Raw genomic sequence first — 15,401 nt, 5'->3', positions numbered from 1 at the left:
AGAAACACAACGACGCGGCGCGGAGGAGGAGGAGTCTTCTTCTTTTCTTTTCTTCTACTCGATTTTTCTCTCCAATTTTTCCTTAGCTACCTCACGATTTTTACCCTAATATTTGCTCTGAAATTTCGAGAATGGGGTAGGGAGAATGGCTAGGGAAAATGAGAGGAGATTGCTAGGTGAATGGAAATTAAATATTCTTTCTATCTTCTAGCTTGAGAGATAAGAGATGATTGTGATAATAAAAGATTTTGAGGGATAATTCTAGGACGCACTTGGTAGATAATTGTGTCTAGGAACAAGGAGAAAATTGGATAAGTAAATTATTCGTTAGTGATTTAAAAGGTGGGGAAAAATCTACCTACAAAAAGATTAAGGAAAGATAATAAAGAAATGGATTGTCCAACTAACAAAAATCTTTTCAAATAAGGGAGGAGCCGATTTTAAGCTTGTAAAATAAGGGAGAATATTGCTTAAATATTATTTAGTAGAGAATAAATTTTAGGCAATTATCTAACAAGAAAATGTAAGGAAAGATTTTAAAGAAATTGGTTGTCAAATATTTTTAAATTAATTAAAGGGGATGGCCGATTTTATTAGGTAAAGTAGGGTAGGAAAATTGCTTAATTATTAATTAAATGAGGATTTAAAATGGTGAGAAATTATCTCCAAGAAATATTAAGGAAAGAAATATAATGGTGAGTTGTTAATTAAATTCAAATCTTTTAATCAAAGTGGTCGAAAATTAATGGTAAAATGGGAGGAAAATATTTCTTAAATATTTTATTTTATTTCTTTAGAGTTTTATCTATCCATTAAATATTTTAGTGAATTAATAATTTAATTAAGAAATACCTTTATCTTGCATGCATGACTAAATATTTAATTTACTTAGATAATTCCTAAAACATTCTTTTGCATTAAATTAACTTATTATTCATCTATAATAAATTATAAAAATGTTATCTAAATATTAAATTTTATCTTCATACTCCAACTCCAGTCCGGTCTCACTTATTTAACTGAAAAGGTAGCAATTAAACTACTGCATAAAATGATTAAATTTAAAGAAAAGAATTTAAATACTCATGCAATAAAAATCATTTTAATTTAAATACTAGAAATTATGCATGACTTATATGTAATCTGATTTACGGGTTCTACAACCCTCCCCCTTAAAAGAAATTTCGTCCTCGAAATTAAAACTCACTGAATAACTCGGGGTACCGACTCCTCATCTCTGGCTCAGACTCCCACGTAGCTTTCTCCTCTGACTAGTTGAGCCATTTGACTTTCACTCGCCTAACCAGCTTGTTCCGTAGCTTCTTCTCCTGTCTGTCTAAGATCTGCACTGGATTCTCCTCATAAGACAGGTTCGAAGTAAGCTGCAACAGCTCAAAGTTCAATACATGCGAAGGATTCGCCATATACTTCCTCAGCATAGAGACGTGGAACGCATTGTGTACTCCGGCCAGATTCGGCGGAAGAGCCACACGATAAGCTAGCGTCGCAACTCTGTAGAGGATCTCAAATGGTCCAATGAATCTCGTACTGAGCTTTCCTTTCTTCCTAAATCGCATGACACCCTTCGTAGGTGCTACTTTCACAAAGACATGGTCGCCAACGGCAAACTCTAAATCTCTCCTCCTCTGATCTGCATAGCTTTTCTGTCAACTTTGAGCAGTCCTCATCCTATCACGGATCTTGAATACTACATCGGCAGCCTTCTGAACAATCTCTGGACCCAACTCTGATCTTTCCCCTACTTCATCCCAATGAATAGGAGATCTACACTTACGGCCATACAGTGCTTCATACGGAGACATACCTATAGACGACTGGAAACTGTTGTTATAGGTGAACTCTACCAATGGCAGGTTCGACTCCCAACTCCCAGAGAAATCAATCACACAAGCACGGAGAAGATCCTCCAAAATCTGAATAACTCGCTCTGACTGACCATCTGTCTGAGGGTGGAAAGTTGTGCTAAACAACAACTTCGTCCCCATCGTCGAATGCAAACTCTTCCAGAATGAGGAAGTAAATCTGCAGTCTCTGTCAGACACGATCGAAACTTGAATACCATGAAGTTTACTATCTCAAGGATATACATCTCTGCATACTGAACCATGGTTAAAGTCGTCTTGACGGGCAAGAAGTGCGTTGATTTGGTAAGACTATCAAAAATCACCCAGATAGCATTTGATCCTCTGACTGACTTATGCAAACCGATCACAAAATCCATGGTAACATACTCCCACTTCCACTCGGGAATGGGAAGAGGCTTGAGCAAACCTGCTGGTCTCTGATGCTCTGCTTTCACTAACTGGCAAGTCAGACACTTGGATACAAACCGTTTGATGTCCTTCTTCATTCCCGGCCACCAATACAATAACTGCAGATCTTTGTACATCTTTATACTCCCTGGATGGATAGAGTACGGCGACATGTGGGCCTCTGATAGAATATCTGCTCGGAGAGAATCACTGCTAGGAACCCACATCCTGTCTCGATATCTCACTATACCTTCGCTCACTGTATACAGGACACTGCCCTTGGCCTCATCTCTCTGCTTCCACTTTGCCAACTGCGAATACGGTCTAGAAGAGAGGACTGGATAGTCAAGGTAGATAGACGGGGAACTCTACCCCGAGGATAAGTTTCTAGACCAAACCTCTGCATCTCAGTCTGAAGAGGCCTCGAAACTGTCAAATGAACCATCACTGCGACTTTTCTGCTTAATGCATCCACAACTACATTAGCTTTACCTGGGTGGTAGCTAATGTCATAGTCATAATCCTTCACAAGCTCCAACCAACGCCTCTGACGCATTTCAGCTCCTTCTGCGTAAAGAAATACTTGAGGCTCTTGTGGTCGGTAAAGATTTGGAACTTCTCTCCATACAAATAATGCCTCCAAATCTTCAAGGCAAAAACTACGGCGGCCAACTCTAGAACATGGGTAGGGTAATTCTTCTCATGAGTTTTCAGCTGTCGAGAAGCATATGCTATCACCTTCCCATGCTGCATCAAAACTGCGCCTAAACCGATCTTCGATGCATCGGTATACAGAACAAACTCATCGGGCCTTGACGGCATGGCCAAAACTGGTGCTGAGATAAGATCTTGCTTCAAAGTATCGAAGCTCTTCTGACATTCATCGCTCCACACAAATTTCACATTCTTCTTGGTCAATGATGTGAGTGGAACGACAATAGAGGAGAATCCCTTAATGAACTTCCGATAATATCCTGCTAGCCCAAGAAAACTGAGGATCTCTGATGCATTCTGCGGCACAACCCAATCTCTGACTGCTGCAACCTTCGCTGGGTCTACCTCAATGCCACTGCTAGAAACAATGTGGCCTAAGAATGCCACCTTCTCTAACCATAATTCGCACTTAGTGAACTTTGCGAATAACTTATGCTTCTGCAAGGTCTGCAACACTGTGGTCAGATGTGTGCTGTGATCCTCTTGATTCTTGGAGTAGACGAGAATGTCGTGTATGAATACTATCACAAACTGGTCAAGATACGGCTGAAATACACGATTCATGAGATCCATGAAGATCCCTGGCACATTCGTCAGACCGAACGGCATCACAAGGAACTCGTAGTGGCCATAACGAGTCCTAAAAGCAGTCTTTGAGACGTCAGCATCTTTCACACTCAACTGGTGATAACCGGAACACAGATCTATCTTGGAGAATATCGAAGCTCCCTGCAACTGGTCAAACAAATCCTCAATCCTCGGAAGTGGGTATTTGTTCTTCACTCTAACCCTGTTCAACTCCCGGTAATCAATGCAAAGCCTCATAGAGCCATCCTTCTTCTTCACAAATAAGACTGGCGCGCCCCATGGTGAAAAACTCTGGCGAATGAACTCTTTATCCAGAAGTTCCTGAATCTGCTTCTTAAGTTCTGCCATCTCTGTCGGTGCTAATCGGTACGGCGCTTTTGATATCGGAGCCGTACCTGACATAAGCTCAATAGAAAACTCCACCTCTCGCTCGGGTTGCATACCAGAGACTTCCTCAAGAAAAACGTCTGGAAAATCTCTAACAACAGGGATATCTAAGGCTGACTGTCTGGGTGCCTCGGAGACAGATACAAAAGTCACCAAAATCGCCCGACACCCTCTATGCATGAGCTTCCTAGCCTGGACATAAGGTATAATGCACGGTAAGGGAAAGTACCTGTCTGGCTCGAATAGGAACTGCTCCATCCCAGGCGGTCGGACTAGCATAGATCTCCGCTGGAAGTCTATCAACACTCTATTCCGTAATAGCCAGTCCATCCCCAGTATGATGTCAAACTCCGGCATCGGTAACACGATCAGATCCGCATAAACGAGGTTGCCATGAAGCTCAAGATCTATATCTCGGATCACATTGGTAGCTGTCATCTCTTCTCCAGAAGGCAATACTACTGAATAGGCAATGTCTAGCTCCACGGTCTTGACCTTGAGGAAATTAGCAAAGACCTCCGAAATAAACGAGTGAGTAGCCCCTGAATCTATCAAGGCTTTCGTAGCGGAACCAGATATAAAAATTCTCCATGTCATAAGCATAGTCTCCGGGTTCGTCTCTGTCGCATGAAGAGCAAAAACTCTGCCTTGGGTAGGCAGATTCCTCTGAGGGCACTGCGGCAGTATGTGGTCTGGGCTACCACACTTGTAACACTTCCCTGAGCCATACATACACGCTCCAGCATGGAGGCGTGCGAACATAGGGCAGACTGGATGCCCAAAAGTCTTCGGGGCTGGGCGTCCTCGCTGCTGCTGCTGCCATTGACCTCTGTTTCTAGGCGGGCTGTGAAAAGGCCTCTTATTCTGATGCTGCTGCTGAGGAAGAGGAGGGTCGTGTGGTATTGGAATCGGTCGCTTACCATGGCGATCCCTCTCAATGTCACGCTGGTCCTGCTCTGCAGCTAGAGCTCTGGAGACGGAATCATCATAAGTAGTAGGGCCAGCCACCCTAACATCACGGAGCAAGATCGGCCGTAGTCCGTCCAAAAAATGTCTCAACTTTGCTCCAGCATTATTCGCAATTAGGGGCACAAAATGACAACCCCTCTCAAACTTATGGATGAACTCTGTAACAGTCAAATCTCCCTGCCTCAGGGTCATGAACTCCCTGGTCCACGTGGAACGCACCTCATCAGTAAAATATTTGGAGTAAAATACCTCCGTTTAGTGTGTCCAGCTCAGCGTAGCCAAGTTCAGGGCTACCGACACCCCTTCCCACCATAAGCGGGCTTCTACTCCGAATAAATAGGTGGCACATCGAACTCTGTCTGCATCTCCCTGCTCCAAGAACTCGAATATAACCTCGAGGGACTTGATCCAGCCCTCGGCAATCATGGGATGAGACGTCCCTGAAAACTCCTTCGGCCTCATCTTCATGAAGCGCTCATAAGTAGCCTCGAGCCCTGTCGGCCTGGCTGCCACAACATTGTTCCTCGAAAACTGTGCGAAGAACTGAGTGGAGGGCATTAATGTCAGGTGGATGGGGTGGAGGTCCCTGCCTCTCCTGTCTCTGCTCCTCACCGTACTCTTGGAGAGGCTCATCATTTCTAGTACGCTCAAGAATACGTCTAGGAGGCATACTGTTCCATACATAACCCATACGTAACCAACATGCATAATTCCATAATTTATTTTAAATTTAAATAAATACTGAACAATTAAAGTCTGAACGTAAAAATATTTCATGAGAGCATGCAATTAAAATAATTCATGCTTTAAATTAAATGCGTAAATGTAAAACTTACAGACCGAAGACGTGACTTCGTGAGCTTCTCGAGGTCAGTTGTAGTATAACCCTTTACAAAAACATAGGCTCTGATACCAACTGTAAAGACCCGAAAAGTTGTATTTGAAAATTTGCGGAAAAATTAAAATTTTGTTTTTAAATAAAAAATGACTCATTAAATAATTAAAATGTCTCATTCATAGATCAACTGATAGATAGAGTTTAATATTCAAAATAGCAGCGGAAGTAAATATTTGTTTGCAAAATAACAATTTAAAATAATCCAACAAAGATAAAATGTTTGAGCATAAAATAGTAAATGCTGAAATGAGGTCCTCGGGTTCCACTACTGCTGACCCAAGATGGCTCACTGGTCCCCGCCCTCGATCCCGACCTCATCAGTACCTACAACAATCAAGTTTAGTGAGTCTAAAGACTCAGTGTGCATATATCGTAAATAACAAGTAGTAATAATAAAATCGCAAGCAAATTGAAAATATCTTGTCATGAGTTATTATAACACTTGCATAACTGAACTGAAAATCGTATCATGAATAATTATAAATACGTGCATAACTGAACCAAAAGTCGTAAGTGAAATGTTTGCTCCGTAGAGCCCGGTCATAAAATAGCATGTAATGATTTTCTGTTGAGATTATGTTCTACGCAAGTGGCCCCTGAATTGAAATGAACTGGATCGGTAAGTGACCACTGGGTGAAGTAATAATCGTCTGATCAGACTAATGCCACAGTATACTGGGTGGAATTGAACTGAACCGGTAAGTGACCACCAGGTGAAGTAATAATCCCATGATAGTGAAGTGGCCACAAGAAATATCGCATATATCTCAAAAATGAATATTTAATATTTTTATGCACGTAATATAATTAAACAACGTAATTAAATATCATGTATTAATTTTACCAAATGGGTTGGATCGTTCCCAGGCTCGCTGCGACTTAAATCTAACATGAAAAATATGCAAATTATTTTACTTCACCAAACTTTGTAATTGAATCCATAAACGAGACAATTACGCCCATTGACTTAGTATTTAATCATGACTCCGTGCCAACCCGAACCATCATTTAGTCATGATTAAAATACACCTAAAATGATGAAATAATGCTCCAAAAATGATACAAGTCAAAATTTTGGTGAATGGAGGCCAAAACATGAAACGCTCTTTCGAGAGTCAATTTGGCACATCGCACCGTAAATTCTCGTACGACATCTAAACTTAACCGAATCAAAAACGGTCAAAAACAAGACCTTTCTAACTCGATGAGGTACTTTCAAGTCCAAGGCCATAGGCTAAAAGCCAACCAAGAACTCGAAACACTCCTCTGAACCACAGCACACTTGCTGTCAAAAATTACAACATCGGTGTTTGCGTTTCCTTGCGTCGTTTGCGAGGCTAATGGCCATTGGGGCTTGAACCACCAACCAGAACCTCTTACCAACATCCTAAAGGCCCTAGGCCAGCCAAAATTTAACCCACACCATGAACACCCGAGAAGCACCCTTGCGTGCGTGGGGAGTATTCCTTCATTTGCTGTCCTGTGTCATTCCAGTGGCCATTTGATTGACCATGGCATGATCTAAACATCAATGGGTATGGTGTGAACCGTGGCTAATGGATAAAGAGCCAACCAAGATCCACACTAACACCCATAAAGCCGAAACAACACATGAAGTAATATGAAGGGGCCGAAGGGGGCTGTTCTTGTTTTTATTTAAAAACAGATTCAACCATGGACCAAGTCTCGAATGGGCGACTTGGTCACGTCTTAGACATAACCAGGGAATGTTCTAACCATGGCTATAGCCCCTAGGGAAGCCTAGATCAGATTCATCTCCCTTGACAGCAAGAACAGAATTTTCGAACTCAAGAATGGCTTTGTGGATGAGTTGCTGTATTTCTAAATTTCCAGCGTATATGGGGCTTGAACAAATGGACCAACATGGTCCTAACATGTCCTAGTACATGCCTAGATGCAGCCTTGGGAGCCTGGACACGAGCCAACCACCTGAAACACCAAAAACTCAGAACCCGTGAAGCAAGGAAAAACCAAAAAAATTCTTCACATGAAGTTTCGAAAATATATCTCATTTATTTTGGTTTTGCTAAAAAAATTCATGAGTATGATGTTTTAAAATATTAATATGGCTTGATTGAAGTGTGAAGTAAGATATAAACATGCCTGGAAATTTTTGTTTTGAAGAGAGCAGAAGAAACACAACGACGCGGCGCGGAGGAGGAGAAGTCTTCTTCTTTTCTTTTCTTCTACTCGATTTTTCTCTCCAATTTTTCCTTAGCTACCTCACGATTTTTACCCTGATATTTGCTCTGAAATTTCGAGAATGGGGTAGGGAGAATGGCTAGGGAAAATGAGAGGAGATTGCTAGGTGAATGGAAATTAAATATTCTTTCTATCTTCTAGCTTGAGAGATAAGGGATGATTGTGATAATAAAAGATTTTGAGGGATAATTCTAGGACGCACTTGGTCGCTAATTGTGTCTAGGAACAAGGAGAAAATTGCATAAGTAAATTATTTGTTAGTTATTTAAAAGGTGGGGAAAAATCTACCTACAAAAAGATTAAGGAAAGATAATAAAGAAATGGATTGTCCAACTAATAAAGATCTTTTCAAATAAGGGAGGGGCCGATTTTAAGCTTGTAAAATAAGGGAGAATATTGCTTAAATATTAATTAGTGGAGAATAATTTTAGGGAATTATCTAACAAGAAAACGTAAGGAAAGATTTTAAACAAATAGGTTGTCAAATATTTTTAAATTAATTAAAGGGGATGACCGATTTTATTCGGTAAAGTAGGGTAGGGAAATTGCTTAATTATTAATTAAATGAGGATTTAAAATGGTGAGGAATTATCTCCAAGAAAAGATTAAGGAAAGAAATAAAACGGTGAGTTGTTAATTAAATTCAAATCTTTTAATCAAAGTGGCCGAAAATTAATGGTAAAATGGGAGGAAAATATTTCTTAAATATTGTATTTTATTTCTTTAGAGTTTTATCTACCCATTAAATATTTTAGTGAATTAATAATTTAATTAAGGAATACCCTTATCTTGCATGGATAACTAAATATTTAATTTTTTTAGATAATTACTAAAATATTCTTTTGCATTAAATTAACTTATTATTTATCTAAAATAAATTCTAAGAATGTTTTCTAAATATTAAATTTTATCTCAATACTCCAACTCCAGTCCGGCCTCACGTATTTAACTGAAAAGGTAGCAACTAAACTACTGCATAAAATGATAAAATTTAAAGAAAATAATTTAAATACTCATGCAATAAAAATCATTTTAATTTCAATACTAGAAATTATGCATGACTTATACGTAGTCTGATTTACGGGTTCTACAATATATATATACATATATATATAATTGTTAGATAAATTTTATTTATATGAGCTTATATGTGAATAATTATGTTTGTGGGTTGTCTATTAAGTTAAGCACAAAATAAAGTGATCAGTTAATGTTTTGGGTTATTGGACTTTAATATATTTAATGAGTTGTGGGCCTTTAATGTGTAGAGACATAAATGTAATTTCTATTTTTATGATGGGCTTAAATGAAAATATCAGAAGATATTGATAAACATTATCTATAAATATGGGTCATGGCTCCCAGATCTCGCGTTATCACTTTCACTATTCTCTCCCTCCATTAAGAAAATAGTTCTGAAGAGAAACTAAAGGATTCTCTCAAGGAAAGAGCGCGTAGATCTGGAAGATCAAGACACATTCTAAACAATTCAGGATTATGGCTTCAGGTACACTTCCGCTTAAGTTTTCAGTCAAATTCTGAATGATTTAGCGTGATGGATTCTGTGGTTTATGGGTTTTCTCCAACAAGTGGTATCAGGGCCAGTCATGTTTGAATCATTGAGATTTGTTTAAAGTTTTTTGATATTATTTGGATCCAAATCTGGAAAAGAAAATTTGTTTAAAACTTTTCTGTTATGTCTTCAGATCTGAATTTTTTTATTTATATGGTTTCAGATTTAAATTTTTTTTTATATGGTTTCAGATCTGAAAATTTTTGGTTGAAAATCAAATTTTTAAAGTTTCAGTTTTTGTTAAATAAGATTTGGTTGAAAATTTTAAGGATTTGGTATAAGATTTCGATTTTCCTTCTAGTTTTGTTCAACAAATATTTTCGAGGAAAATCGAAAATTCGGATTTTTTTTTAAAAAAATAATAAGTACGGTTCCGGGTCAGACGGAGCCGGGTTGACCCGTATGGTTTCGGGCCGGGCCTACGGACACGGGGTTCGACCCGTACGAGTTCGGGTCGGGTCATACGGAACCGGGTCGACCCGACCCGTACGGAATTTCCAAAATTTTTTTTTAAAAGAAAAGTTATTTTTTTTCCCGGTTCATGTTTATTCGGTTAAAGTTAAATATTCAATTATTCAAATAATGATAAGGTTATATGTATTTTTAAAATTGATTAATTGAAATGAAATGTCGCCAAAATAACCTCTTTTATGGAAATTAATTTTATTTTGAAATACAAAAGGTTTTTTTGGGTATATGTGATTTATATGAATATTGATCGGCCCAAAGGAATGTTAATATTTAATATAATTACATATGCACTTGTGGTGGTAAACATGTGATAGTTGTTAGGTTTTTCATGTGAATAATAAATCGATCCAAAGGAAGGTTTTTATTTGACATGATAGTTACTATCAGTGTTTGACTGTTGCGCCAGGATATCACTTACAAGTTAATTTTTTGTCCAAAGATGATATATTAATGGAGTGCTCGATATTCTGTTTATGGGGTTTATATTATTTGAATTTATTGATTATTTTATTTGGATATTTGGTTGAGCATGTATATTTGGTTTTTCGTTCTCTGTTCAGATTTGACTCCTGCAAATATTCATTCCAACATAAATTCTATTCCTATGTTAAATGGATATAGTTATAAATCATGGCAAGAGAATATATTAATAGTTCTCGGAGTCATGGATTTGGACCTTGCGATAAGGGTTGACTCTCCTCCTGCGTTACGGATAAGAGTACCTCTGATGAAAAGAGGGAGTTTGAAAGGTGGGAGAGATCGAATCGTATGTGCATGATGATCATGAAGAAAGTCATTCCAGAAACATTCAGGGGCACAATGTCTAGCGACATTGCTACGGCTAAGGCTTTCCTTCAAGATCTCGGAAAGAGGTTTGCTAAAAGTGAAAAGTCTGAAATTGGTAAACTTTTGGCAAGCCTAGTTTCAATGAGGTACAAGGGTAAGGGCAACATTAGGGAGTACATTATGGAAATATCTCATCTTGCTTCAAGGTTGAAAGCACTGAAGCTTGACCTCTTTGAGGACTTGCTGGTGCATCTGGTTTTAATATCTCTTCCTCCTTAGTTTCACCAGTTCAAGGTGAGCTATAATTGTCAGAAAGAGACTTGGTCTCTGAATGAGCTCATCTCGCACTGTGTCCAGGAAGAGGAAAGGTTGAAGCAAGACAAGACAGAAAGTGCTCATTATGCCTCTACCTCAAAGGATAAAGGAAAGAAAAGGAAGGATAAGGAAGCTGCGGATACACAGCCTCCGAAGAAACAACAGAAGAATCCTAGTTATTCTCAAAGTTCTGGTTGTTTTTCTATGGCAGTGATGGGCATATGAAGAAGCAGTGCAATAGTTATCATGCTTGGCATGCTAAGAAAGGTATGCTTCTGAATATGGTTTGTTCTGAGCTTAATTGAACTTCAGTGCCTAGACACACGTGGTGGATAGATTCTGGTGCAACAACTCACATCAGTTTGTCTGTGCAGGGTTGCCTGGATTGCCGAAAACCAAGTTATGCAGAAAGATTCATTTATGTTGGTGACAGAAACAAAGTTGAAGTTGAAGCATTAGGAAAATTTAGATTATTGTTAAAGACTGGAATATATTTGGATCTTTGTGAAACATTTTTTGTACCGTTTTTTAGACGGAATTTGATTTCCATTTCTGCATTGGCCAAATTTGGTTATTCTTGTTCTTTTGGAAATGGAATATTCAGTTTGTTTCTCGATTCAAAATTGGTTGGTTCTGGTTCTTTATCAGGATATGATAATCTTTATTCTTTGGATGTTATTGCTTCATTTAATGAATCCATGCAAACAAGTAGATGCACTAAAAGAAAATTAACTAGTGAGAATTCGGCTGCGTTATGGCACAAAAGAATGGGTCATATCTCTGAAAAGAGAAAAAAGAGACTTGTGTCAGACGAAATTCTCGAACCTTTAGATTACACAAACTTTAATAATTGTGTTAATTGTATAAAGGGAAAACAATCCAACAAAAGGAGATTTGAAGCCAACAGATGTTCAGGCGTCTTAGAACTTTTACATACTGATATTTGTGAACCATTCTCTTCGGCTTCTTGGAATGGTCAACAATATTTTATAACGTTCACAGACGATTTTTCAAGTTAGTGTAATCTAAAGGTTAGATCTTACCGTGGTTATTACCGTGGTGTAATCTAAAGGTTAGATCTTACCGTGGTTATTACCGTGGTGCTTCATTTATCTCATTAGTTGTTCTTGTTCACAGACGCGTTAGATCTTACCGTGGTGGTGAATACTATGGTAGATATGACGGTTCAAGTGAACAATGTCCCAGACCTTTTGCGAGATTCCTGGAGGAATGCGGTATCGTCCCACAGTACACTATTCCGGGTTCGTCCACTATGAATGATGTTGCTGAAAGACGAAACAGAACGTTTAAGGACATGGTGAGGAGTATGATAAGTCATTCTACCTTACTAGAATCACTCTGGGAAGAAGCACTAAAGACCGCAGCATATATCCTTAACAGGGTTCCAACTAAGGCAGCGACCAAAACCCCTTACGAACTTTGGACGGGTAAAAAGCCCAGTCTTAAGCTGGGGAAGTCTAGCTGAAGCAAGGCCTTACAAGCCTAATGAAAATAAACTGGACTCAAAGACGGTTAGTTGTTATTTTATTGGATACTCTGAAAGATCCAGGGGGTACAAGTTTTATGATCCCACGAGTAAGTCGATTTTTTAGTTAGGGAATGCCCGGTTCTTTGAGGATGTTGAGTTTGCGGGGGGAGATAAAGTAAGAGATATTGTCTTTGAAGAGGAATATGTAAATATTCCCACAAGTGTCTTGGACATTGATCGGGAACATATTCCTCACTTTGACCAAGACAAAATACAGGAAGACAATATTAGAGATCCTCCCATTCCAGATGAACAAACTCAAGCACCTCCAGAACCTATGTCATTAAGGAAATCCACTAGAGAGCGGAGAAATGCAGTGCCAGATGATTACATTGTCTTTTTTCAAGAACATGAGGCAGACATTGGATTGATGGAGGATGATCCTATTAACTTCTGTCAAGCCATGGAAAGTTCTAACTCTCAAAAGTGGAATGATGCCATGAATGAAGAGATAAAGTTCATGAAAGACAATAACGTATGGGATCTTGTCCCATTGCCTAAAGGTACGAAGCACATTGGTTGTAAATAGATATTTAAAACCAAGAGAGATTCGAAAGGCAATGTGGAAAGATATAAGGCTCGTCTTGTCGCTAAAGGCTTTACACAGAAAGAAGGCATTGATTATAAAGAGACTTTCTCTCCGGTTTCTGCGAAAGACTCTTTTAAGGATTATAATGGCCTTGGTGGCGCATTTCGATCTTGAGCTTCATCAGATGGATGTAAAGACTGCGTTTCTAAATGGTGACATTGATAAAACGATTTATATGATGCAGCCAGAAAATTTTGTGTCCAAAGACACAAATAATATGGTTTGCAAATTAAAGAAATCCATCTACAGGCTCTAGCAGGCATCTCGACAATGGTACTTCATATTTCACCAAGTGATCATCTCATTTGGACGATGATTGTGTGTACCATAATTTCAGTAGAAGTAAGTATATATTTCTGGTTTTATATGATGATGACATCCTGCTCGCTAGAAATGATATAGAGTTGTTGCATGATACCAAGAGATTTCTAGCTAAGAATTTTGAGATGAAAGATCTTGGTGATGCATCTTTTGTACTGGGTATTCAGATACATCGGGATCATTCTCGAGGTATTCTTGGATTATCTCAGATAGGCTATATATAGAAAGTTCTCAAGTGATATGGGATGCAAGATTGTAAACCAACGGACACCCCTGTGGCTAAGGAAGACAAATTTAGTCTCAAACAATGCCCAAAGAATGATTTTGAGGAAAAAGAAATGCATAAGATTCCCTATGCATCTGCAGTGGGGAGTCTAATGTATGCTCAGGTTTGTACACGTCCAGATATTGCGTACGTGACGGGAATGTTGGGACGATATTTAAGTAATACAGGATGGGAACATTGGAAAGCACTCAAAAGGATTTTACGGTACCTACATAGAACAAAATATTACATCCTCACATATCAGAGATTGGATCAGCTTGAGATCATTGGGTATACTGACTCCGATTTTGCTGGATGCCAAGATAGTATGAAATCTACGTCAGGCTACATCTATCTCCTTGCTGGAGGTGCCATTTCCTGGAAGAGCGCTAAACAGTCTCTTATAGCTTCTTCCACCACGGCAGCTGAGTTTCTAGCGTGTTATGAGGCATCCAAACATGGAATATGGCTGCAAAATTTTGTCACGGGACTGCGCATTGTTGATGGCATTGAAAGGCCACTAAGATTACATTTGGACAATAAATCAGCAGTTATGTATTCCAATAACAACAGGAGCTCGTCGAAGTCAAAACACATTGACATCAAATTTCTGGCTGTTAAAAAAAGAATTCAGAGTGGAAAGTTGTCTATTGAGCATATCGGTACAAACTCCATGGGACTAACATCCAAACAGTTTCATGAGCACACTGCTAATATGGGTGTTATGTCAATTGATAAAATTCCGTTTTAGTGGGAGTTTATTATTTTAAATGCTTTTCGGTTGTAGAAATTTTGCAGTTAGAGTTATGTAAATTTATTTTCTGCAGAAATAAATTTCAAGTTAAGTTACACTCTGATTATGGTTTAAAGTTTGATCTCAATAAGGTTAAGCGAGGACCAGTTGGAAATAAGCATGTTACGGTCACATTGCATGAAATTTCCATGCTACACATCCACTTCATGATCCATGTCATTCCGTTGTGTTGGCATATGTGACTATTGATGGGTCTAGTTATCTTGAGTGTAGCGAAGACTGCTTTGATCCTATGTTGATGTGATTGATGGACCAGATTGGTTATAGATACATTTCGGAATGACAACAATTTTGAGCTCATAAGGTTATTTTCACAAACATAATTATAAGGTTGCACTTATAGCCCAAGTGAGAGATTGTTAGATCAATTTTATTTATATAGGCTTATATGTGAATAATTATGTGTGTGGGTTGTCAATTAAGTTAAGCCCAAAATAAAGTGATCAACTAATGTTTTGGGTTATTAGGCTTTAATGTATCTAATGAGTTGTGGGCCTTTAATGTGTAGAGACACAAGTGTAATTTCTGTTTATATAATGGGGTAAAACAAAAATATAAGAAGATATTGATAAACATTATCTATAAATATGGGTCATGGTCCCCAGATCTCACGTTATCACTTTCACTATTCTCTCCCCCCATTAAGAAAATAGTTCTGAAGAGAAA

General features: G+C 38.5%; 1 protein-coding gene across 1 annotated transcript; it reads left to right on the top strand.

Moving 5' to 3' along the window:
* The first annotated feature begins 13,901 nt into the window (after nt 1-13,901).
* LOC140835736 (secreted RxLR effector protein 161-like) lies at nt 13,902-14,672 on the top strand. Its single transcript, XM_073201143.1, has one exon. It carries the CDS (start codon nt 13,902-13,904, stop codon nt 14,670-14,672), a length of 771 nt encoding a protein of 256 aa, XP_073057244.1.
* The last annotated feature ends 729 nt before the right edge of the window (nt 14,673-15,401 follow it).

The sequence above is a fragment of the Primulina eburnea genome, chromosome 7 (assembly GCF_022965805.1).
Source record: "Primulina eburnea isolate SZY01 chromosome 7, ASM2296580v1, whole genome shotgun sequence".
In the NCBI taxonomy this organism is placed as follows: Eukaryota; Viridiplantae; Streptophyta; class Magnoliopsida; order Lamiales; family Gesneriaceae; genus Primulina; species Primulina eburnea.
This window is presented reverse-complemented; position numbering and strand designations above follow the sequence as displayed.

Bases quoted from the DNA above. Each gene is read 5' to 3' on its own strand.
- LOC140835736 (XM_073201143.1), top strand. From the start codon at position 13,902: ATGCAAGATTGTAAACCAACGGACACCCCTGTGGCTAAGGAAGACAAA.